Here is a 25541-nt window from a genome sequence, read left to right on the forward strand (position 1 = left end):
TGCATGCAGAGTTATGTATGTTTGTACATTTTCTCCGTTCATTTTGTTGATTTTTAAAACATCTATTGGACTGTACTTTTAATAATTTCTTACAAAAGTTTAAGATTTCTTTACTTCATTTTTTCTTTTCACAAAATATCCATAAACTTTGCTGCTTGTTAATGTTTATTTATTCTTATATAATTATTCAACAGAATCTGCAATTTGAAAAGCTGAACCGTGAAGGACGACAAACTGTGATCCTAAGGTCTATATTCAGAAGTGACGTTTCTACTAATAGAAGAGAAACGAATGATTATTAAACAATGAATGTATCGTACAGCAACGACAGTAGTGGTGGATATTCTGATGTTTGCGTGGAGTACTATAGAGAACCCGTGTGGTTGCAAGTTCTTTTTGGGATAATATTTGGGCTAATAACAGTGTTTGGAATCGGTGGTAATGCCATTGTTTGTTACATCGTGCTGGGTCATCGAAGAATGCGTACAGTCACTAACTACTTTGTTGTGAATTTGGCCGTTAGTGATCAACTTATGGCAGTTATGTGCGTTAACTTTACCTTTTACTCGACTCTGTACATGACGTGGCCCTTTGGCCCAGTAATGTGCAAAGCAGTATCGTTTTTTCAGAGTGTCTCTGTATCTGTTAGTATATTTACGCTTGTTGCCATCAGTATGGAGCGATATATGGCTATAATCCATCCACTCCGACCAAGACTCGGATCCACCGGAACCCTTCTAGTTATCGGCTTCATATGGATTAGTTCCGGCGCGTTAGGTCTACCAACTGCTATATACACCAGTGTCTATGTAGAGAATGGTATCACCTATTGCTCGGAGGAATGGGACCAAAGAGGTAACTACAGCTTCGCTACCATGGTCCTGCAGTATTTCCTTCCATTGGCAGTCCTTGCCATGGCCTATAGTCGCATAGGAATTCGAATTTGGGCTCGCAAAACACCGGGAGAAATGGAAGCTAACAGGGACAGAAGAATGACTGAATCCAAGATACGAGTAAGTATAGATTTTGTTGAAAATATTTCTGGACCTCAATTCAAATTAATCAATAATGTAGTGATGGTGTCGAATATAACTTCCCTACTGCGGCGTATACACATTTCATTTGTGGATGGAGGGGTCGGGCGTTTGGGGGAGGGGGCTAGGCTTGCGCAAAGACGCATGTGATGTTTCGGGTAATTGATGTCCTTTTATAACTCAATTGTAAGGACAAGGGTTAAGGGTTCTGAGGGACGTCCCACCCTTGCTCACCCACTGGTAGGCTATAAGCAACTATTAATTTGTAAGATTGTAATGGTGGCCTTATACAACATGTGTTTACATATTAGCGGAATTGCCATGGACAACAGTCCAATGTTATTGTGGATGGCCGCGCATCGGGGTACATTTCTTGCACATACAATTCAACAGTTATTATTACGTTTTGTTTTAACTTCCATATGTATTTTGTATAACCACATGTCATTTTGTCTGTGAAATGAATATAAAAGTATTGCGTCCCATCACTATGGGTAACCCTCGTCCTATTCGCAGGTACCTTGCCTAATCCCAGGTACCCTGCTGCCCAATTCACATGCAATGTATTAGACATGTTGGTATACTTTGCCTTAGTGTGCAATATAAATTGGCGTTTAGTGGGTCGTTTATCAAGCTATTACTAAAAAAGGATCCCCGTGCTCTGTTTGAACACAGAAAATTAATTAGTATTCCCCTTATGAAGGTCACACCTACACTGTAAAAACAAGTGTTTAGGTTCTGTAACAGATTTCGAACGCGTCAAGGGGTTTAGGTTAAACACCTAATAACAGTGTATAGGGCCCATGAGTTGTGTTGTTAAGCAGTGGTTTAAACATCAAACTTAAACACTGGTGTTTAGCAAACTTTGATGTACTGATGACCTTTTAAACGCTTCCTAAACACAATGTTAACGGCCGATGCGTCAAACTAAACGCGCCATGGTAAAAACTGTAAAGATTTGGCGCGTTTAGTTTGACGCATCAGCCGTTAACTTTGTGTTTAGGAAGCGTTTAAAAGGTCATCAGTACATCAAAGTTGGCTAAACACCAGTGTTTAAGTTTGATGTTTAAACCACTGCTTTACAACACAACTCATGGGCCCTATACACTGTTAAGTGTTTAACCTAAACCCTTTGACGCGTTCGAAATCTGTTACAAAACCTAGACACTTGTTTTTACAGTGTAGAATTGTGTTATGTTGATTAACTTCAAAGATTGAATGTCAACCTTAAGATCAAAGTGAGTAAGGAGGTGGTTGTGGTGGGGGGACCCCTGCAAGACTCAACTACAGCATGTAAATACTAGCCTCGGATTGGAGATTCCACACAAAGCAATCACGACGTGAAGGGTTTGGGAAGCATAAGTAGGATAGGTGTAGTTTTATGGCTGCTCCTTGGAAAAGCTAAAACTAAAGTAAGATGACGGATGTCTAGCACGCCACCATCATTGCCATTGACCGGTATCCGTACTATGTGTGACCGTGCATGAAATAGGATAATTAGGCCTAGCCTTAAAGAGAAAAAACAAAAATGTTTGTTTTGTTTGTTATATCGGGTATAGGACTCTTAAAGTTGTCAATTAGTCCTTTTCTGCGTTGTCCTTCACTTAAAGACACTGAAAACTTTTGGAAATTACTCAAAATAAATATCAGCATAAAACCTCACGAGTAACGGGGAGAGGTTGATGGTATAAAACATTGTGAGAAACGGCTCCCGCTGAAGTGACGTAGTTTTCGAGAAAGAACTAATTGTCCACGAATTTGATTTCAAGACCTCAACTTCAGAATTTTAGGTCTCGAAATCAAGCATCTGAAAGCACACAACTTCGTGTGACAAGGGTGTTGTTTCTTTCATAGTTATCTAGCAACTCCGATGACAAATCGAGCTCAAATTTTCATATGTTTGTTATTTTATGCATAATGTTGAGATACACCAAGTGAGAAGACTGGTTTTTGACAATTACCACTAGGTGTCCAGTGTCTTTAAACATCCCATTAGGTGATGTGCACACCATGAATTTAGACCAACTCTGTCTCGCGGAAAGACGCATTACACAAGGATTAAATGGTTTATACGAGGCTTCCATTTCATAAAAGGCACATTCATAACCACGCACTTTGTAGGGTTAAACTGTATAATTAGTATTTGTCTACCTTTCGAGTTAATTACCATTGTCCTTTGTGCTTTCAGTAAACGGCGCTCCCCTCCCTTTTAAACCTACACACTGTATCATTTATATTATGTTGTTAGTGAAATAACAAAAACATTTATTAATTTGCAGCTTTGTTAACATAATTCCCGAGTCCCCCAAACAGTAATAAGGATACAGATAGATCAGAGCAACACAAACATTTGACAGTTTGCACACCAGTGTTATCGCCTGTAGAAATCAGTAGTAAACAATATTCATTCTAAACACAATGTTCCAATTTTTATTCAATGTGTTTCAGAAGGGGAATGTTGAATATCTTTTGTATGGACGGGCTTCGTTCTTTCTGAAACGTCCCCCGGGGGGTCGCAGACGTCAATCAATGGCAATTAATCACAAATTATTATCCTTTGAGAAAAGTGATGGGCTATAGTTATAGTATGTCGGGGAGTATTTATTTAAAACAAGTATTGATTCATAATGCTTAAGGCAAAAAATAAGAAAACGGTCTCAATTGAAAATGTTTGAGTAGCGATTACTTTATCCTCACAAAGAAACTGTATAACAGTAGATAGATGGCCCCAAGCGCTTGGTGGCTGCGGGCACAATGGACTCTTTCTCACTCAAATCACGCGCTTCCTTAGTTACTGATTTACATTTGAAGGTTTATTTGTATTTTTAAAGTTTAAATAATGTATTTGATTTTTTAATTTGTTTGGGGAATTTGTTATTATTAATTTTTAAAATAGGGATTACCACATCAGGCTTTAAATATTATATTTTCGACGTTTCATAATATTGCCACTATGCTGTAAACTACGATCCTATAGGTTTGCAGCTGATTTGTGTTAAAAAGTGCACAAATGCTGCCATGTGCAGAGTGGCATTGCAGGTGCACTAGTATTATAGGATGTTTAAGAAGATTGAGGTATTCATATGAACAAATTATGTGGCATGTTGACCACGCACAGACACACGTTGTTTAACTGTTGCACTTTGAGTACAAGTACACCCCTCTGTTCTCACATGAACATGGTAAACTAAAAAAACAAAATGTTTAAATTAGGCTGGATTGGTCATTATTGCTTTGATGGCAAGAGAATTTCAAATTCAGTCGAGAAATTTGAAAACGTTATTAACGAAACATCTGCATTTAGGTCTAGTTTGGACTATTGTTTTATTTAGCATCGTTTCTATTGGTATTCTGCACAAAAATCGAAGCGAGGATGTACTTTTAAGGCACTCGGTTTGAATTAAATGTGGAGACATGTCCAACCTTATGGATCATAATGTGAGCTTCTGCTTTTGTTGTATAGTATTACCTTTTAAAAGGAGTACCTTCGTGGGGTCCACGTTAAACAACCTTTTGTGCGGTTAATTGTCCCCTTGTATAAAATACCCCATAAGGGCCCCTGCATGCCCACAGATAATCGCATTGTCTAGATGTACTGCGTGCACTAACACAAGGCAATCAAGCTCACGTTTAGCTTCCCGTTGTTTATAAAAGAAGACACTACAAAGCATGAATTAATAGCTTGACCAATAATTCAGCAATGATGCAGATGCGAACAAGTTTAGAAACCTGTTTAATACGCCATGAGGTGTTACCACTGTTTGGATTCAACGAACGTGAGTGCAATGTCTACGGAGTAACTGAAGAGCTTGTATAAACACAGGCGTCCATTTAGTTGAGCCCAATATACTCATCCTTTGCCGTCAAAGCAATGATAGTCAGACAACAACACAAGTCATGTGCGCTGGACACAGCACGATTGCTCTATTATAAAACATGAACACATACATGTTAATTCCGTAGCACATTTCGATACCAATGTATTCGATTCTGAATATGTTGATACAGTTGTGTTTGATTCTGAAATTTCAATATACCAAGAAGCGGCCTGATGACGCATGACTATAAAATGCATTAGTCTTGTCCTCCACTAGGTCAATCACTCCAGCATTGACCTTCCCAAAGGTACATCTGATCGTTCCCTAGTGATGCTGAATGGAACCATCCCAATTGATCTCGAAGTAGAAACCAGGGACAGAGGTTGCGTATTCACACCTTATACTTGCAAGCCTCTAGGTGTGACTTTTTAGAACTGTGGCTCAGCACTGTGAAACACCTACTCCTTCTTTCCACTAAACAGATCCATATTCAAGAGAAGAAAAAAAGGAAGAAAGATGAGTAAAGCAGACACTAATTCAGATTGATAAAAAAATCAGTTGTTATGTTTCGTTTCTATATCTTAGCTCAAAATTATATGAACATGAGGCTCCATAAATTATGTAAGATATGGCTAGAACAATGTGTGGTAAAGACCCAGGTAAAACGCATCTTGTTATGCTATATAATGTCACCTAAATTGATTCGATATCGGACCCTAAATGCATAGATGGAGTTGTGTTTTGTATTTTGTCGCTAACTATCTTTGCGTTATACCTTAACGAAAATGAACGAAACCGAAGTCCCAGTACTCAGTATGCCTTCGTGATTGTGCCGAACACGCTGTGCCATATGTTATGCAAGTGAGTTATGCCTTCGTGATTGTGCCGAATACGCTGTGATGTCATGTTAAGCCAGTGAGTTAGCCTTCGTGATTGTGCCGAAAACGCTGTGCAATCGTGTTATGCAAGTGAGTTTTGCCGTCGTGTTTTACCGTTCCACTGTGACGTCATATATGCCATTGAGAAAAGCCATCGTTCTTTTCGTTACGTTGTACCATCTTGTCATGCACAGTGATTAATGTCGTAGTGTTGAGCCGTTACGTTGTGCCGTCATGTTATTCACTCTTATTTAATGTCGTAGTGTTGAGCCGTTACGTTGTGCCGTCATGTTATGCGAACGAGTTATGTTGCACACGAGTTATGTTGTGCTAGTAAGTTGTGTTGTTATGTTGCACCGTTACGATGTGCCTTAATGTTATGCAAGTCAAATGTGCCGTTATGTTGTGCCGTTATATTATGCCATTGAGTTATTCCATCATGTAGTGCCGTTACGTGTACACATACAATTGTTTTCATCTATTGAAACCAAATCAAATCAAATCAAATTAAATCAAATGTAATGCTTTCACAATTTCGCCGTGGTTTTGTGCCTTCGCCAATATATTAGTCACCGTTGCCAAGTGATAACAGATACAAATTAACATGGGAGAGCGGAGAGGTTTTTATTGTAGAAATGATCTTAGATGCCTTGATCACAAGTCGTTCGAAAATTTGCCTGTTCACAATTTAGATAAATGTGTATATGTGTACTTTGTTTATTGTACAGTGTTAGCTACGATGATGTTTTATGGAACTTGTACAATGCGCTGATGGAACATGCGTCTTTCCGTGATTGGTTCTCGACCAATAAAACGTCACAATTTGTTACCAGGTTATAACAACATGGTTTGACACATTGGGATTGGTCGAACATGATTGGTCGGACACAATGGGTCGAATAGTAAAATATATGGAGATATAATGCAATGAAATAAGTCGCAACTCATCAAGATATAACGCAATAAAGTTCAGCGATATATCGCAATAAATTACGGCGTTTTAACGCAAATGTACTGCGATAGACGTTGTATAGTACGGCGGTTTATTGCAACTGTACGGTGATTCAACGCAATTGTACTGCTGACATTTGAGCCAGCTTGTTTATCGTGCCCGGTGTGGCGGTTTCAACTTTCCGCCGTGTTCAGTTTACCGAATGACCAAATACAGTAACGTTACGTCATGCGATGCCTGCGCACAGCAATTTAAAAGTAGTCAATGTTTAGTGCTGTATTGAGTCATCCGTGTTACTCTCCGGTAGCTGTCATGGCGGCGTCCACGAGTACAACGAGCGGCGAACGCGTGGATCGTATGAGACAATTTGGTGGCACAAGCAATGTGACCTGCTTAAAGTTGTACGCATGAATACGTGTAAAGGTGGGGCGAGAGAATGTGACTAAACAAAAAAGAATCGTAATAATAAACAATTTGGGGTCACTGAGAGAACTACAGTACTCGCCAGGGTACTCGCGGTGGAATTTTTGTCTGGCTACGTCACCCGGAAAACTGAACACGCCGGAAAGCTAAAACCGTTCGAACAACGTAGTGAAATGTCCGGCTACGTCACCCGGAAAACCGAACACGGCGGAAGACTGAAACCGCCACACCTGTGTATATCAGTGTCATATCTAGCTGTTCGTTAGTTGTTATGTGTAACTGTTATATTGGATAGCCACCATGGCTTTAAGGCTGGCTCATATAGTAGCTGCTAAGACCCTGAGAAAGGCGACGAACGCGAACATTACAAAACTTTGGCGACAAAGCGACGGCAAAAGGGGAAACACCACAATTTGCTGACGGGTGGGAACGATCTTCAGCGACAACATGACAACAATGGACGAACGGCTGGCAAGGAACAGCGGCTGACGGTGGGTTGCGGTGACGATGACGTGATTCAACGGCCGACCAAAGCCGGCATGGAAACGTTAAGCGACTGATAAATGCGACCATCTGCGTCAAGGAAATGAGGGTTGCGTTCTCCAACGAAATCTGAACGGAATCACACCGAATGTTGCTGCCATCACACATTTTCAACATGTTGAAAATTTGCCGACGGACGCGAGATTTGCGGTCATCTGCGGCCGCTAGCGGATTCGTCAGCGACAATTGATAGCAACACATGACTGACGGCAAATTTAAAATTGCAAACCGTACCTTAACGTAGCTTGCCGTACCCCCGATTCTTCATAGCAAGCGTCATAGTGTGAGCCAGCCTTTACTGTTGACAATGTATTTACTCCAACTGCAATGTTATTCAAGGGGTTCACACTATTGCGTGACGGTTACTTTAAGTTCCATACCGTTTGAACTGACACTCTGTTCTTATTTGTACACTCTAATTATGTCATTATTCAAGCATTTCTTTTGAGGCTCTGAATATGAAAGATGGACTTTATCTGAATAAGTGAGTAAATCCTGCTGAAACGAAGTTTGACTTAAATTACATTCCGTTGCAGCTCAACAAAGACAAATTAGGTGACGCATGCTGCTTCCCTCGCCCTACTCCTCTCTCTTTGGTTTGGAATGATTGATACAGCATATCGGATGTTTTTAGAAACACATCAATTTGGATGTTGGTCCAAATTGGTTGTGAGAGAGTAAATATTGACGATTACTAGAGCTGCTGACTGCGTTGCATTATTGTAAAAAAAACGCTGATTTTGCTACCATCTAAAGTCCACTCTTTGATAGTAACTTCCGATGCTTCATAAAAAGTGACACAGGAATACAAATTAATACTCTAAGCCCGGTAACTTATAAAGTGGAGTGTATTTTTAGCACTAACCTTACAAGTGTACATCGTTTTTTTTTTTACACTTTGGTTGACAATTTAAAAAACAGGGGAATAAAGATTTATACAAGGGATGCACAAATTTTCAAGGATTGCAGTGTGACACGAAGGATATACTTTCAGCAATAAACGTTTTTAATTAATAAACAAAAAACGCATTAACAAAATACGCCTGTGTAGTGTTTGATGAGTATCGTTCTTAACAGTCAAACATTAAATTTGTTACATCATAACTTGTTAACAAATTTATAAAAAAGAGACAAATTTCACTAGCAACTAAAGTCGTTGCCACTTCATTTCTTTTTATTATTTTTTTTTACATCACTTCTCTAATTTTTTTTATATAATAAATATGTTTAAATTAATATTGTTTTTATTATTTTGTATTAATTTTAAGTCTATTAAGTTAAGTTCTGCCTTTATAACAAGCAGGGCCGTCCGAACAGGAACAGGCAAAGGTAAATAACAATGGTATCAGTGTGACCTCCGCCCAGGTCACGCCCATTTAAAGCCATTGGACACATTCGGTAAACAGTATTGTCCAAAGGCCCATACTTCGTGTACCACAACTTATATATATAGAATAACCTGTGAAAATTTAGGCTCAATAACGGGAAAACCCACCCTTGTTTTCGCACGTTTTGCCGTGTCATGACATGTGTCATGACATCCGTAATTCTCGTTATCGAGAATTGAGTTTGTTTTAATGTTTTCTCAAAAAGTAAAGCGTTTCATGGAATAATATTTCAAGAGTCTTTCACCATTACCTTCTGCAAACCCTGTAAGTAATTTGTAAATCTGTAAACTTTTTTTTTCTGATCCGAAAGTGTATAAAGGCTTTAAAATAGTAATCAATGATATACTTAACATTAACAAAAACTAAAATTGTAGTTAAAAGATGAAATCCTGTGTAATACAGGATATTATAATACAAATATAACTTGGTTTGAGGGTGACTAGTCGATATTAGCTCCCCGAGGTATTGGAAGTTGACAAATTAGTTCATCACGAGGCGAAGCCGAGGGAACTAGTTTGTCAACTTCCAATACCGAGGGGAGCTAATCGACTCACCCGAAACAAACAATGTTACATTTGTTTTACTATTCTTCATACACATTTTGTTTTTGTTTTCTTTCTTTTTGAAGCCATTTTTACGTACAACTTTCTCTTTTTAAAATTTGAGTTGTACCGATTTGTTTATACAAAACGAAAGATATGCTCTTCATCTCAGTGTACTGCTACATTATTTCTGTCAATACGTTTCAGATAAGGCCGAATAGTTTGGGGGACTTTTTGGACGCTTGGTGGCAGCAGACTTACCAGGTAAAATCCATTGTTCTCGGTAATGTGCGCGTGTTCAGAACTACGGCCGTGTCCGAATTGGCGACTTCGGCTACAGCTACGGCTAGATCAGCGCGTCTGTCAGTGTTGAAGAATAGCAGACGCGCGCGCCCTAGCCGTAGCTGTAGCCGAAGTCGCCAATTCGGACACGGCCTACGTGAACAATGGACATTTACCTGGTAAGTCTGCTGCCACCTATTTATAGTATTCCAAAGTCCCCCATTGCTATGTTGGTCTATTTGCCTCTTCCCTGATGAAAGCAAGATAACAGAAACACGTTGCCTTGGATCGGTCGAGCTGGTGGCTGAAAAGCGTTTGTAACCTTTTGTTATGAAATGCATGTTGTAAAAACGATGTTTTAAAAAAAATAGAGTACACTGATCCACACACATTTGCCTAGACATTTCGTGGTTTTCCTTTTACTTTGCGAACTTACCCGGTCGGACATCGGGAGTCCAAAATCTGACTCCCATAAATGGTCGACCGTTCTTGTCGACGAGGTAAAAGGAAAACCACGCAACTTCGAGTAATGCTTGGATTATTAATTCTACTTTTAAAATAACTTTCTAATCATATGCAATTGATAACAAACGGTTACATACGCTTTTCAAAGACCAACTCGACCGGTCCTTTAAGTGTGTGCCCGGTGACCCGACCCTTAGTTCCACAATTGTTTAATAAAACAATTAAAAAGACACAATCAGCCCAATGCCAACTATAGAATAAAATCATGTTGTCATTTATTTAGAGCATCAGTCAGAGGGATGTGATATTTGAACATATTACCCGGCTTTATTTTGTTCAGTAACAAGTCAAATCGCCATCACACGCCGAGATCTCAACTGATTGTTTTCGTCGGCAGGCAATCGTTCATGGCATCACTAACTTGTGACGTTGAGTCTATCTTAAAGGAACACGTTGCCTTGGATCGGACGAGTTGGCCTTTAAAAAAGCGTTTGAAACCGTTTGTTATGAAATGCATATGGTTAGAAAGATGTTTTAGAAGTAGAACGATCCACACAAGTATCACACAAAATTGCACGGTTTTCAATTTACGTCGCGAATTAACGGTCGGCCATTTTCTACCCATATGCACGGTTACTGAACGTTTTTCAAAGACGATCCAAGGCAATGTGTTCTTTTAAAGTTAAAGTCTCTCCATTAGATTGTCCCACAGTGTTTAGGTGTGGACGTGGACACCATGTTTACCGAATTCATACTTTCGAAAGGGGCTTTCAGGAAGTATTATCTGGATCACAGTTTTCTGGTTTTAGGGTCCAAATATAATCAAACATCGGCCTGTTCTCTAACGTTGGAACAAGCTTTACCAGTCATAACAAACGCGTAGATATAGAGCAATTGTTGTGATTATTTGATAGGAGAAAGATACTTACAGTCCATCCCCCTACACTTCTTTCTGTCTCGATTGTTGTGTGTCAAACTTTACCGGTTGACACGTGCACCCACGGCCCTCTGGATCCGTGCATTATGCAGTTCGGTTTTTATGAAAATGATGGCATTACGTATACTGAAAAACTGGATAGTTATAATCAACATACGGGATACCTGTGAATGTTGATGTATCCATCCAAAGGCCTTTATGTGTGTATGAATGGGATGTCGGGCTCAACGTTTGTTTTTGAAGTATCGACTTCATTGGTTCCCAATGTTCATTACATGAATGTGTCTGAAGGCATACCAATAAATGTGTCGTAATACGAGACTAAGTGCGTTGTGCTCAAGAGGTGACACTCTGTGTAATAATATTTCTCCAACGCCAACAAATACTTGTGCTTTCCAAGAAAAGTGTATCGTCGTTAATATTTGACACGCAAACATCGAGAGAGAAAAATATTACTAAATATAAAACACCTTCGTGAATGATAAAGTCAAAGGACAATAAAAATTATTATGTATTTGTCATGCTTGTCGCGTTCAAGGCCATTTCCAAACATTGCTGGCTCGTTGAGTGAATGAAGAAGGCATTAATTTGCATTCTACTTGGATATTTATTTACATTATTTAAGTGTTTAGGAATTTCTCTGTTTTTGTTTGATGTTAATTTGTTTTTTACACTGTGCAAAGTTTCTCAAACTTTACACTCCTAAAACTGGTTCTAATCTCACATAGTCCATGTTATATTATTATTTTTTGTTTTAGTTGCCAACTTTGATGTACATAGACATGTTTATTTATAGTTAACTTTCCCATCTCTTTGTACATAAATTGTTTAATACATATTTTATTACTCTTTTTATTACTTGTATTACAACCAGATGTGGGGAGGCAGGTCTATGGACCACAGTAATTATTTTGCTTTTGTTTCTCCTAGCCCATCTGGAATGTTGAAATGGCTGTATAATAATAATAATAATAATTATTATTATTGCCACGAGCTGAAACAGGATCATGTTTGTCCATGGGGGCCAATTCAACGTTTTTCTACCATCAGCATAATAAGCAGCAGATTTGTTAACCACTAAATAATTGTAAGCAGAACAAAATAGTGTGTGCTACTATGGTCCTGTATAAAGATTGCCTCGAATCTGTCTTCTTGACAATCTGTTATCCTACTCACACGATGATCATGTGGCTTTTCCACAAATCCATCGTCAGTACATACAGCGGTATCCAGAGCTATTTTGATCACAACCGCCTACAGTGTGAAACTTGAGGTCGATATCACTGCTACTCACTTTGCCCAAGTCGCTCAAACGTCATTGTCAAGTGCTTTCTTGAGGACATTGTCGGACCTATCTCTCTCACACAGTAATTGCTATGGCCCTCCACAACATTTAAAGCTTAATCATTACATACAACTGCTTCACAATCAAGAAACAATCACGACCCATGTCAATATTATTCCTGATGGATGTAGATTTAAACGATTGAACTCTTGATGAAACATCAAAGACCCCTCGCAGATAGCGTGAAAGGCTAAACATAATTAGTGTTTCTCTATTTGGTCTATTCGGGATTAATTATTCGTTTCACAGTTCTGGAGGATCTTCACTGATTGAGACAAAAACAACTCCTGGTACAGAAATCAAAGCACGAAGGTTTTCAGATTTTCAGATTCGTCTACTTCCCTCAGATATCCCGGATGCTTGAAATTGAGTATCTCACACGTGAGTGTTGCTGTCCTATAGACCACATAGGGGGTACACAATAACTTGCAGTCGCGATGGAAACCGAACCTTACAATATTAGTCTACGGTCAAGCAAAGCTGCGGCCCACGAAGGCCTGTAAGTTTGTGGATGCATGGGTTGAGGTAATATATTTAGTTAATACTAACAGCTATTGCCACCACTGTTATAATATACATCCCACTCGTCGCCCCATGGTGAACGGTTGAATCGTCCAGGCTTCGGTCAACTACACGTGCCTAGAATACATTTACTGTCGAGGAGTCAAGTTAAAACAAGTAATTATTACAATGTGATGGACAACTAAGCGTAGCCCGATTGTCTAGTGCCTGAGGTCTTCAACGCGTTTTATTCTCGCTGGTTTCCGAAAGCCGGGCCGTTTGCAAATATTGTTGGTCATCGTGGACTGACAACGCACTGTTACCCGAACTGTCATTAAGCAGCTCAAGCTGCTTCAGCAAAGTTGTTTTAGTGGGAATGATATATTACAACTTTGTTTATAATGTGTTTGTTCATCATTTAAATGTAAATTTGATATTTGTACACTGAGCTTTTCGTCATTATCGATCAAACATTATGCTCCAACCTCAAGGTTTTGAAAAACTAGAAAAAACTTCCGGCGTCCATATGATAATATATACTTTGACTTCATGTTTCTTTTATATCTGCATGTGTGTTTGTTTTGGACTGTGTCCGGTGAGAAACTTGCCACAAATGCTCATTTCCTACGTGATGAAGTGAAACACCAAAATCATTTTTACCTTAAAAGCATGAGTTTTTCATTAGTAGTTTTTCCCATGTCTGCACGATTCGTCTAACTGCTGTAAAACATTGCAAACTGCAGCTAAATGCCCTAATGTGTAAACTTTATCTAAAAAAAAAAAAAAATGCTGACCATGATTTAACAATGTGAACCTTAGACTTAGTACTGGGAAAAGTCAGAACGTTTGCTGATCGGAAGCACCGTCGGTTTACTGGCAAACTAGATTCACACATGAGTACTTTTTGAGCAACGTGCACGAGGTTGAAAGTACAAAGACACGACCGTACTCACGACTACGCTATGCTGTTCTCGCTGTACAATGTACTGCACAAACAATGTATACGTTGTTCGTGTATACACTGCGTACAGTTTTTGTTGCCGAATCGTGCCGCGCACCGCCGGGCCGGGGCACACTACGCACAGCCTTGAATCAAGGCTAGTGTTTCTCAAAATCTTACGCTTATGTAATTAATTAGATCAATTAAAGGAACATTACAGAATTAGTTTTGCTATCAAAAAAGTTGCTGGCAGTGTAAGCACTTTATGTAATCCACCATTTACATAAACTGACACACCTGTAGAAGTTTGAGATCGATCAGCCATCTGGGTCACGAGCCGATTACAAATTTTGCATTGCATCGATGCCAAAACAAAAATGAATAAAACGCTCACTAAGCGATAAACTCTAAACGCGAAATTAGATTATTTATTTCTCATCAAATATGAAATTTCAGACAGAAACATTTCAAGGGATGTTTTCTACTATCATTATCATTATACCGTGTAAGTTTTATGTAAATCTGTGATCTTCACGATTTTTGCTCTTACCAATTCTATGGCGTTCCTTTAAGCCAATTAAGTGTGTGTACTTTTGGCAAATCAATCTTTATTGAGCTAATCAATATTAAACAAAATATCAGTAGGCAGAGGTTAAAGAAAGCACACTTAAGCCCACGTCATTTATCATGGCCAACCACAAAGTTGGCCATGGTAGAGTGCAGGGCAGACAAAACAAGATAAACGCAATACATAACACCGAGTGAAAAGCAAATGTGCAACAAAAATAACTTAAGTTCTTAGAAAAAAAGAACAGGACAAAAAACACAATGTCTACAGATTTACCACTAAAGTTACACAGTTCGAAGATAATGATAGTAGAAAGCTTCCCTGAAAATATTACGTGCTGAGGTGCTGTAGTTTTTGGGAAATGAGTAAAACAATGTCATGAGAATAATGTTCGTCTCCTGAGACGAACATTATTTTAAGCATGTACAAACGTATGTTCATAACATTGTTTTACTCATTTCTCAAAAACTATACAGCACCTCAGTAAGTAGATTTTGAAGGGAAGCTTTCCACTATCATTATCTTCAAACCCTGTAAGTTTAATGTAAATCTACGGACAATTTGAAAAAGTACCCAAAACCTTTAAACTGTTGTGGATTGTTTTTTTCAACTCCCCAATCAAGCAAGGAGTCTTCAAAAATGGTACCTGAACTGAGGTATGGCATGCATTAATTACCACGATTGTTGAGTAAGGACCTATCAGTGGAACTGTGTATTCGGTGTATATGCGTGTGTACACACTGAACGAGATAACACAAATAGTTTGAAAATCAGTCTGGCGCTCAATATTACAGCAAATATATTTACATTATGCAAAACATGGTACTAGAGTAGTCATATCAACATACTATTGCTCTATTATCATGGTACATCAGCATGCGGTGTAGTAAAGAGAGGTTGGCTCCCCCCGTTTAATTGTATTAACTACATCGTATAGCTGCAACTTGACAACGGTCTGGTTAGGTATTATCACTCATATTTGTGGACACGTTTGCTAAACCTTTGGCGTTTTCTCGTATTTAAATCAACATCAAGATTTAACATTGTGTGCAGTAAAATCAGTAGTCAATGGATGGGTCATCATAGCAAATACATGCCATTATTATATTGGTAATGTTTTCATTGTTAATTTTGAGAAGTAATTAAGTTTAAGCTCTACTCGGAGGGAATAAATAGGGCGTGTCAAATGATGTTAGTGTGACCGGGACTCTTTTTTATCATTAATTCACATACGGTGGAAGTATCGTGGCCGAGCGGTTATGAGCACCGAATTCAAACTCTGGTGTTTCTGATCAGCAGAGTGTGGGTTCGCATTCCCAACCGAATAAAGACACTCTCACACGTTTTAGTCAGCGTATGCCGACGTATGCCAACGTCTCTACACGTTGGCATACGCTGAACCAAAGATGGGGTTTTTAGGCACCGTAGCACATGGTTAATACTATAATGTGCTCACAATTGGGTCTCAGAATTCACCACTGCAATAATCTACTCCTGTAATGCTACTCTCACACTAGGGAGAATATGCTAGCGAATGTGCTTACGAACGGAAATATTGAACAATCGCTCAAACTTCGCCACATTCGCCACAAATTCACTACGTTCACAAGTCATTTTCCACCTCCTTACGAAGATTGGTCACTTTATGCTGCTCTCACACGGCGAATATGCTAGCGAGTATGCTATCGGAAGGAACTATATGACAATCGCTCAAGCTTCGCAACATTCGCCGTGTCTTCGTAAGCGTTGGTAACAAATTCTGAAACTTCACAAATTATTCCCCACCTCCTTACGAAGATCGCTCAATTTGCAAACCGGTTTGTAAATTTCAGCGAATGTTGCGAAGACGGTCATTCGGCGTGATTTCGTTATTATTTTCGTAAGCATTGGTAACGTTGGTAAAGCGTGCGTTAAGCGTTTGCAACGTTCGTAAAGGCATTGGCAAGCGTTGGTAAGCATACGTAATATATTCGTAAAATATTCGTAAGGAGAGGGCCGACCGAGGACGATCGATGGGGTGAGACCGAGATGAAAATAGTCACTATTCAACCGCCATTTTGGACGAATTCAACGCGAAATTCAAATATTCATGTTCGCAAGAACATTCGCCACTCTGTGAGAGGGCCAATACAAAGCACTTCCGTACATTCAGCGAATGTTGTGAAGACGGTAATTTGGTAAGCCATTGGTACTGTTGGTAAAGCGTGCGTATTATGCGTGAGATATTGGTAAGGAGAGGTTTAAGGACGACCGAGAACATATTTACTATCAAATCGCAACATTTGGGCGAATTCATTGCAAATTTCAAAGATTCATACGCAAGATATTCGCCCAAGTGTGAGAGTAGCATTAGTTTGTACTCAGCGCATTGAGTACCCTGTTTGGTAGATACGTGCGCTATATAAAGACTTCGATGTTATACTATTCTAATACAATGGTAACATTGTTATTGCAGAGTAAGATATTGCAATGTCACGTGTTATTTGTGTTTTATCTGATATTTCTTTGTTGTACTGCCATAAAATTGGACAGACGTTCCTACGGTGGGTGATCTCCGCCAACAAATAAACACTTTTTCAGTAGGGCGTTATAACGCCCTATACGGCGTTATAACGCCCTAAATTAGGGCGTTATAACACCCTATGTTACGGCGTTAGGGCGTAAATAACGCCCTATACGGCGTTATAACGCCCTATTAGGGCGTAATAACGCCCTATACGCCATATAAAATAAATAAAAATAGCTAGCCTCCCTTTATGAAGTGATTTTTTCCCCAAAATTTTGTTTTTTAAATAATAATTAGACATTTTCATGATTGTCATCCGCTGCCCCCCCCCCCCCCCCCCATGAGGAAAGACGAAAGGAAGTTTTTCATTGGTGCAAACAGTGCCACAGCTTTTATCGGTGGGGGGGGGGGTTGGAGTAGAATCCTGGAGAAAATAATACAAGTTTCAAAACTCACATTAAAACGATATCAAATGCCGTATTGCCATTGTATTTAGTACATTTCCGATCGGAATTTTGTCGAAATCTCAAATCTTCTAATTTGATTACATGATTATATGGGTCTGTTGAGTTTTTGGGGACAGGAGTTAGGTTTCGGTTAATTCCTGATTTTCGGTGACATTCAATCAACCCCAAAAGTAAACTACCCTTCTGACTGAGCAGCACATTTCTATTTGGAATGTACAGACCATTAATCCCATAACGCAGTAAAAGTTTGCACCAGAGGTTTCCTTTCATAAGGACTCTATCTATTATTATGAGTGCATCACACAATTTGCCCTTACATAGAACCCTTCTTCCTAGGAAGGTTTCTGTCGCACGGTTTTTTAAGCACAAAGTGTTTCCAGAAAATAAAAGTGCTTATAATTTAACTGTGAGTTTTATTTTTATATATTTTTTATTCTTGCTATATATGTACTTGACATATTATCACCCTTCGTGATTGAGGACTAGAAAAACGATTGTCACCGTGGACCTTGCTTTTAGCTGATGGTTTTTTGCTAACTTTAATCGAAAGGTGTCGTTTCTGTGGAAATTATTTAATAAATATAATTTGTATGCTAACCCAATATTTTGTTTTTTACAAGTTTTCATATTTTGTTCTGAATTCTTTGGCATAATATAATTATTATTAAAAAGACAGATTGGCTGGAAAGCACTGTTTTATTCTTTAACTTCTCCCTTTGGAAAACAACTTGTGGAAGAGTAGAATAACAACACGCTTTAGCCCTTAACTTATGAAGAAAATATAAAACACTTTACAAAACTTGAACAAGAATATCTAAAAACACGGATCGGTCTATAGTTGGTCTTTGAAAAGCGTTTGTAACCGTTTGTTATAAAACGCATATATGGGTAGACACATGTTGTTAAAAAGTAGAATATAATGATCCACCCAACAAGCCTCGCAAAATGACGAACACGGTCGGCCATTTATGGGAGTCTAATTTTTGACTTCAACAATTAATGGCCGACCGTGTTAGTTCGCAGAGTAAAAGGAAAACCACGCAATTTCGACGCAAATTTGTATGGATCATTGTATTCTACTTTTAAAACATCTTTGTACCCATGTGCATTTTATAACAAACAGTTTCAAACGCTTTTTATAGATCAACTCGTCCAATCCAAGGCAACGATCCAAGGCAACGTGTTCATTATAATTACAACTAATACGAGTTGCCAAACATGTTCAACATGCTCATCACGGTCATACAAAGAGTATGAAAGGGGTTGGAGACCACGTGTGACTTTAAAAGGTTTTTAAAATACGCATCAATTTGAATGAACATTTTTGATAAGTAGTACTTTAGGGCGTTATAACGTCGTAAATTAGGTCGTTATAACGCCGTATAGGGCGTTATTACGCCCTAATAGGGCGTTATAACGCCCTATATACTGGAAAAGTGTTTATTTGTTGGCGGAGATCAGCCACCGTACGTTCCTTTCTGTTCTCAAACCTTAACGTGACACGAGAACTCTCTGCCCATGTCACTCGGTGAAGCAGAGGATGTGGCAGGCCATGGGTAGGCCCAACTAATCAAAATCCGCGTCCAGGCGTCTAATTCGCCGCACCTTGACGATTACTGACGGTGTGTTGTGTCTAGATGTGATGAACAACACACCAGCCAGTGAACGCAATCATTCACTCCCATCTAGGTGCCAATGACTCTGCAGTCACATGTAGTATGCTGTGAGCTCAAATCGCTACTGCTCAGGGGGGATGACTCACAATTTTTAACAATGTCTGAATTCTTTGATGGAAGTTCAAACAGGGTGGCACTTGTCTGTCTGTAATCTAAAAGTTTCAGTATGGTCATCGTGCTAATATGGAACACGCTTCGTTCATTATTAAGTTTTTAAATCGGAGAAATAAAAACTAGTAAAGTATAGATTCCTTGGAAGATCGAGTGGAAATAATGAAAACCAAAACCCCTCGAGGGAGAAATTGTGTAATGCACCTCACAGGGCATATCTGCGCCACGTTACCTAATATCAACAGCAATAATAGAGAGGAGTTCCGACTTCATGCATACATGAGGGAACTGCGTAGAGGAACTACACACGTCGTTCCATGTGTTATGGCTTGACAAGGCAATTCAACTTCAAGTGGATGCATCACAACTGTGTCAAAGTAGGCTACATTGATGAAAAGTAACACCAACATGAGGATCCTTAATCGATTTTAAAATTATAACTTTATGTTGTTATTTATTAGCGAGATACGAGTGGATTGTGTCTCGTGCAATCATTTGCAATCGCAAATCGCCTGTTTCAAAAGAGTTGACAAATAAACCATGTTTTCCATAAAATGCTCACTCTTAATTATAGCACTGAACTGAGTATGAGTGTAGTATATATTTATTTTTGGGGTTTGCGGTAACACCGTCTGCCTGTTGTAACATTTTTGTTATAAAATGGGTTGTTTAAAAAGAAATTGTGTGAGCAATGCAGTTTCTTCTTTGTATATCAATACAGTTTTCATGTCTTATTTCTAATGTCTTTGTTATCATAGAGAGAGGACGATTGTATACATACTTCCTATAAAGTTATATACATCATCTTGTATAAAATGCAGTATAATTCTTGAATTGACTAAGCAGGTGGACAAAAATGTTCTCCCAAATTCTTTTCCCTTAAAATGTAACTGCGTCATTACAATAATATTAGGTGAGCAAAGACATTGACAAGAACGGGATTCGAACCCACTTTAATTACGTGCATGCCCTCCACCAACTGGACTACTGTAGTATGCTAGGCGACGGTTTGGTCAATATCAATGTTTGAGGTGCCAGTCAGATTGGTTGAATGCAAACTGAAAGTTCAGCATGACCAGAGATCAAATCCAAAGGATATAACCCAGGAAGTGATAGATGGCAATAGAGGGATCACTTTCAGTTCGTATTGCAAATATTGAGCAATAAACTCCAAGGGAAACTGAATTTAAGTAAATATTTAAATGGTTTAAGGGTTTGACTGAAGAAAAAACGATATGTTTGATTTCTGAAATATGAAGTTGCATCCCCTATTAAGGTGATCCCATGGCTGCCACTTCCCCGGTTGTATCAAAACTTGGGTGTGATCCCTGGCTTCACGGCAGTTTAAAGGTTGTATGGCTTCTGACTAACACCCCGAACAAAAATATTGACAAAAAGAGAGACGGTCAACATATTTTATGCAAATGGCAAAGCGCCGGCAGCAGGTCGTTGGTTCAAATCTCGCTCTAGCCAATTTTCTCTTTGCTCAATCGCAGAGTCAATCACTTGCAATAGATGGAGTCGTTACAAAAGTGTTAAGCACCGTGCGCCATTTTCTGCGGTGTCTTCAATCTATAGATTGTGCACAAAATGACACCGCAGTTGTAAACTTGTTTAAAGTCACCTGGAAATATAATTTGTTTTCTTTCAAACATAAGAGTATATTATGTTTACGAACAATAAAACAATTTTTTGTTTTGTCACGATTTATATGTTAAAAAAATATATAAAGTTGTTTGGGGGCTGACTCCGCCTACCCCTTTTGTGACGTCATCGAGGCAGACTTTGCCTGCAATGCGTATAGTAAACACACGTGCAAAGCACATGTACGTCCAAGTCGTGAGTTGGTACATTTCAAAAAGTGCATTTTTCTGCATTCAGCAGCAATACACCTGGTCGGCATTGCCGGAAAAACAACTTTTTCTTTTTTTTTGGAAACGTACAAACTCACGACTTGGTCCGTACATGTACTTTGCAATTGTGTTTACTCTACGCATTACAGGCAAAGTCTGCCTCGATAGACGTCACAAACAGCGCCCTCTCGGGTCGGGGTCTACTCTTAAATTTGTAAATAACATAAGAACTGATTTTTTAAAACCTTAGTTAACTGTTTATTCACATTCCACTCACCAAAACTCATATATTAGTGACAAAAGCTTTATTTTGAAAAAACACCACTTCCAGGTGACTTTAATAGAGGGCGCTACCAATTTTGTTCTGAGCGAAATTTGAAACATTACGTCATTGGATATGAACAGTAAAGGGGTATGTACAGTGCTTGATGTACGATCTGAAAAGGCTGTATTCAATGCCACACTGCTTGAGCAGAATTAGATTTCAGGGGTGAACAGAAAACTTCCCGTAAAAAAAAAAAAATTTAAAGTTTGACTTTTTTTTTACATTTAGAAAGCTTACGTCATTGCACGTTTATCTAATGAAATAATTGTATCCAATAAAATCATAGGTTCTGTAAAACAGTACTTGTATTATAAAGACAGGGTGACACCAGTATTCACGGTAATAACCTTGTCCAGGGTGCCGTTAACTATTCATATGAATACTTGTTGTGTTGGTAAAGACGGCGTTATAGCTTGGATTTATAGCTTTTGAGAATGACCTAAAGGGGCCAAGGGAATTTTGTCGTACATTATATACACTCTGTGGTGTGCAGTATGTAGGACATTTCAGACGCATTTTACTCATATTTTAGTTGCATTTTGACTACTTTGGTTTTGTTTGTAAAATGTATTCTCCCCCTTTTGAGGGATGAGGTTTTCCAGATCCAGATTTGTAGTTGCTGTTCACTGTCACACCACGAGAGGATGTAGACTTGTGGACAAGTCGTTAAATGCCTTTCGCGGTGATAGCGTTCGACTCTCTCAGCGATTCCGAATGTCCCCGCGATTCCCAGACACTGGCGTATTCTCGGGAGACTACTTGCCCCCACGAGACTACTGATCCCAAGACTACGTTCCCTTTGTAACGGCAGTGGACACTATTGGTAATTGTCAAAGACCAGCCTTCACAGTTGGTGTATCTCAACATACGCATAAAACAATAAACCTGTGAAAATTTGAGCTCAATCGGTCATCGAAGTTGCGAGATAATAACAAAGAAAAAACACACTTGTCACACGAAGTTCTGTGCTTTTTAGCTGGTTGATTTCGAGACCTCAAGTTCTAAACTTTAGGTCTCGAAATCAAATTCGTGGAAAATTACTTCTTTCTCGAAAACTATGGCACTTCAGAGGGAGCCGTTTCTCACAATGTTTTTTACCACCAATCTCTCCCCATTACTCGTCACCAAGAAAGGTTTTATGCTAATAATTATTTTGAGTAATTACCAATAGTGTCCACTGCCTTTAATAGGGAGCTATCGTCGGCAACCAGCAGCTTCAAGTGAAAGCAAATCTTACGAGAGCAGTATTCGATCGCGAAGACCTGAATCGTTACGTCACCACAACGACTCGACTAACTCACCGCGGCAGCCCATTAACGACTTGTTTACAAGTCTATAGTGTGTGCTGTAAGTGGTTAAAAATGTTACGTATTATTGGACTCTCAGGGAACTAGTTGCCACATGACGTGCGCGCGTCTTGACGCGCACCTATTTCACGGTGACGCAAATATCATTCACAAGCCAAACATAATACGGAACTAACAAAAGTTGTTTCATAATGCAACTATTCATAATGCTTCTCTTTCTCTTTACTTTTAACTAGAAATAAGTCTAAGACATAAATAAGGGCTTATGGACTAGCAAGGAGGTAACTAGAGCATATCTCATTCCCGGTCTGTGAGTGACCAGAAGAGGGATCTATTTTTACAATGCCTTATGAACAATTGAATCATAAACAATTCAGGAAAATAAAAGGAGTGCTTTAGTTTCCCACATTTTTCACTGTTCACGTTTAATGTAGGAACTGTATAGTCTATTTCCCGAAAACTTCGCAATGTCTTGACACACGTTTAGTTCCCAGGGGCGGAAACTTAATGCACTGTCCTAACCCAATCTGGTCCAACCAACCAGAATACATAATTAGCAACAAGTGTTTTATGATTTGTTATCCCTAGATCTAGTTTCATTAATGTCCATACACCCTTTCACAACCCAACAATAACTAAAAATAACCTTTTCCCCTTGTTCTTTGCAGTTGGTGAAGATGTTTGCTGTGGTGGTGTTCCTGTTCGCTATATGCTATCTACCAATTCATACATTCAACATTGTTCAGGATGTCTACCAATACGTACTCTGCTATCAGTACATCCGTATTATCTACGTCACAGTGGTCGCTGTAGCAATGAGTAACTGCATGTATAATCCCTTCATATATTGCTGGATGAATAGTAAGTTTCGTGATGGTTTCAAGAATGTAGTACGTTGCCTGCCGGGTGTAAGACGGTATAGGGACAGGCAGCAGGCAAATCAGTCAGGTTCATTCCGTGGCTTGAAAAGAACCAGTACTCTAAATACACACATGCAATCCTGACTATAGGCTGAAATTATTGGTGCAATCAATGCATCAATAATTTCAAAAATAACAATGTCAAAGTAATTTGTGGCGGTAAGTGTGGGCAATGGCTTGTATTCGGGTAAACTGTAAATAAAACTGGTAGATAATTAACCGCCGATGTGTTGGAATAAGGTTCCCATTTATTCCAATTATTATGGAGGTATGTAAATAGCCTAGGAGTGTCTTATTGTGCCATATCCTATAGTTCTCTAAACTGAATTATGAGATCAATGATAATTGCGTTTGTGTCAAACTAATTATTTCATTGTACATAGAAATGTAAATAACTGCGTTGGTACTGGTTTGCCGTACATTGCAAATGATTCAGGCTTGTTTTTGATTATTAGATTATAATTATCTACAAATTGCTGTCATTGTATGTACTTCGGTGATAATTAATGTCATAAAGGAATTTGTAATTTTGCTCTTAACAGTGAAGTGTGTCAGATAAACCAGGTAAAATATAATATAAAACAGTATAACAGTATAACTACGGCAATCAGAAATCTCAAGAAATAATGTTTCCGTCGGTTGCAGAATCCAGCGCACACCCCAGCATTTTTCCCCGGGCGGAAAAACCATGAATATTTATACCTCCCCCCAAAATGTACAAAATAACAATGATATAAATGCCGCTGGGAGTTTGGGTGGTGGGGGAGTGTTTTGTCAAGGATCTTTTACAAAAGTGATCCGGGTGTTTTGACAGATCGGATACGCTCTTGGTTCAATATTCAAAACTAACAGAAACGTTGCTAAAAACACTATTTCCAAAGTATTGGAAAATAAAGAGAAGTCCTTGACTGGCCAGACCTGCAAACCACAATGGGTCAAACGGAAGCGGTTTTTTTTTACAAGGGTTGCATTTCATCTGAAAACAATCTATTAAGACATATAGTTAAATACATTAATTACTGTGGCAGTAAATACTAAACTACATTGATGCAGCAGAAATTTGTTATTGACAAAAATATACAGGATGGTTTCAGGTAAAATAATTTCCGCGTTGTTACAATCCAAATCGAAGTCATGCTAATTGCAAACCAGTCTGGCCGTCGAATATTTAAAATCTTGATGATTTGAAAGGCAGATTTTATTCGGGTGAATGTTCACGAAGTTTTGAAATGCTTTATGGCGAATATACTAGTGACACCAGTTATGCGATATCTGATATTTGTCAGTAAACTAAAATAGCTCAGTAAGATCAGCTTTACAAAACTCGTCATGCTTTCAGATTTGTAAATAATTAGTGAGATCAACTTTACAAGGCTTGAGGTGCTTCAGTTACAATGTTTTATCTCTAAAAGTGACCTCAGCCGATGTTTGATATTTAGCATGCTTTTGGTTCCTGACTCTTTTTACAAGCACAAATACAGTAGTGGATAAAAATCACTCCACTGATTGAATGAATTACTATTTAGAATGACAGTGTCGTGCATAACCAACAGTCCACTTCCAGGCCGTTTTGGTAATTGCATCTTACCAAGAAGGAGACGATTAATTAATTCACTCACCCAGCCGCAGTTCACTCAGATAAAGGCCAATTCTCACATGTGCCAAACAAGATTCGCGAAGACTTCGTAGACCTATACCGTAAAATGTTGGTTTATCACTAGTTGGAGAACAGCGTTGTATACGTTAAATTAGCCGCACCT

At 38.8% G+C, this 25541-nt stretch overlaps 1 protein-coding gene across 1 annotated transcript; it reads left to right on the forward strand.

Moving 5' to 3' along the window:
* Window positions 1-305: 305 nt before the first annotated feature.
* Window positions 306-23865, forward strand: LOC139953218 (tachykinin-like peptides receptor 99D). The gene is made up of 2 exons (XM_071952677.1): window positions 306-1013; window positions 23530-23865. The coding sequence occupies exons 1-2, from the start codon at window positions 306-308 to the stop codon at window positions 23863-23865; spliced, it is 1044 nt and encodes a 347-aa protein (XP_071808778.1).
* Window positions 23866-25541: the final 1676 nt, after the last annotated feature.

The sequence above is a fragment of the Asterias amurensis genome, chromosome 21, assembly GCF_032118995.1.
Source record: "Asterias amurensis chromosome 21, ASM3211899v1".
Lineage (NCBI taxonomy): Eukaryota > Metazoa > Echinodermata > Asteroidea > Forcipulatida > Asteriidae > Asterias > Asterias amurensis.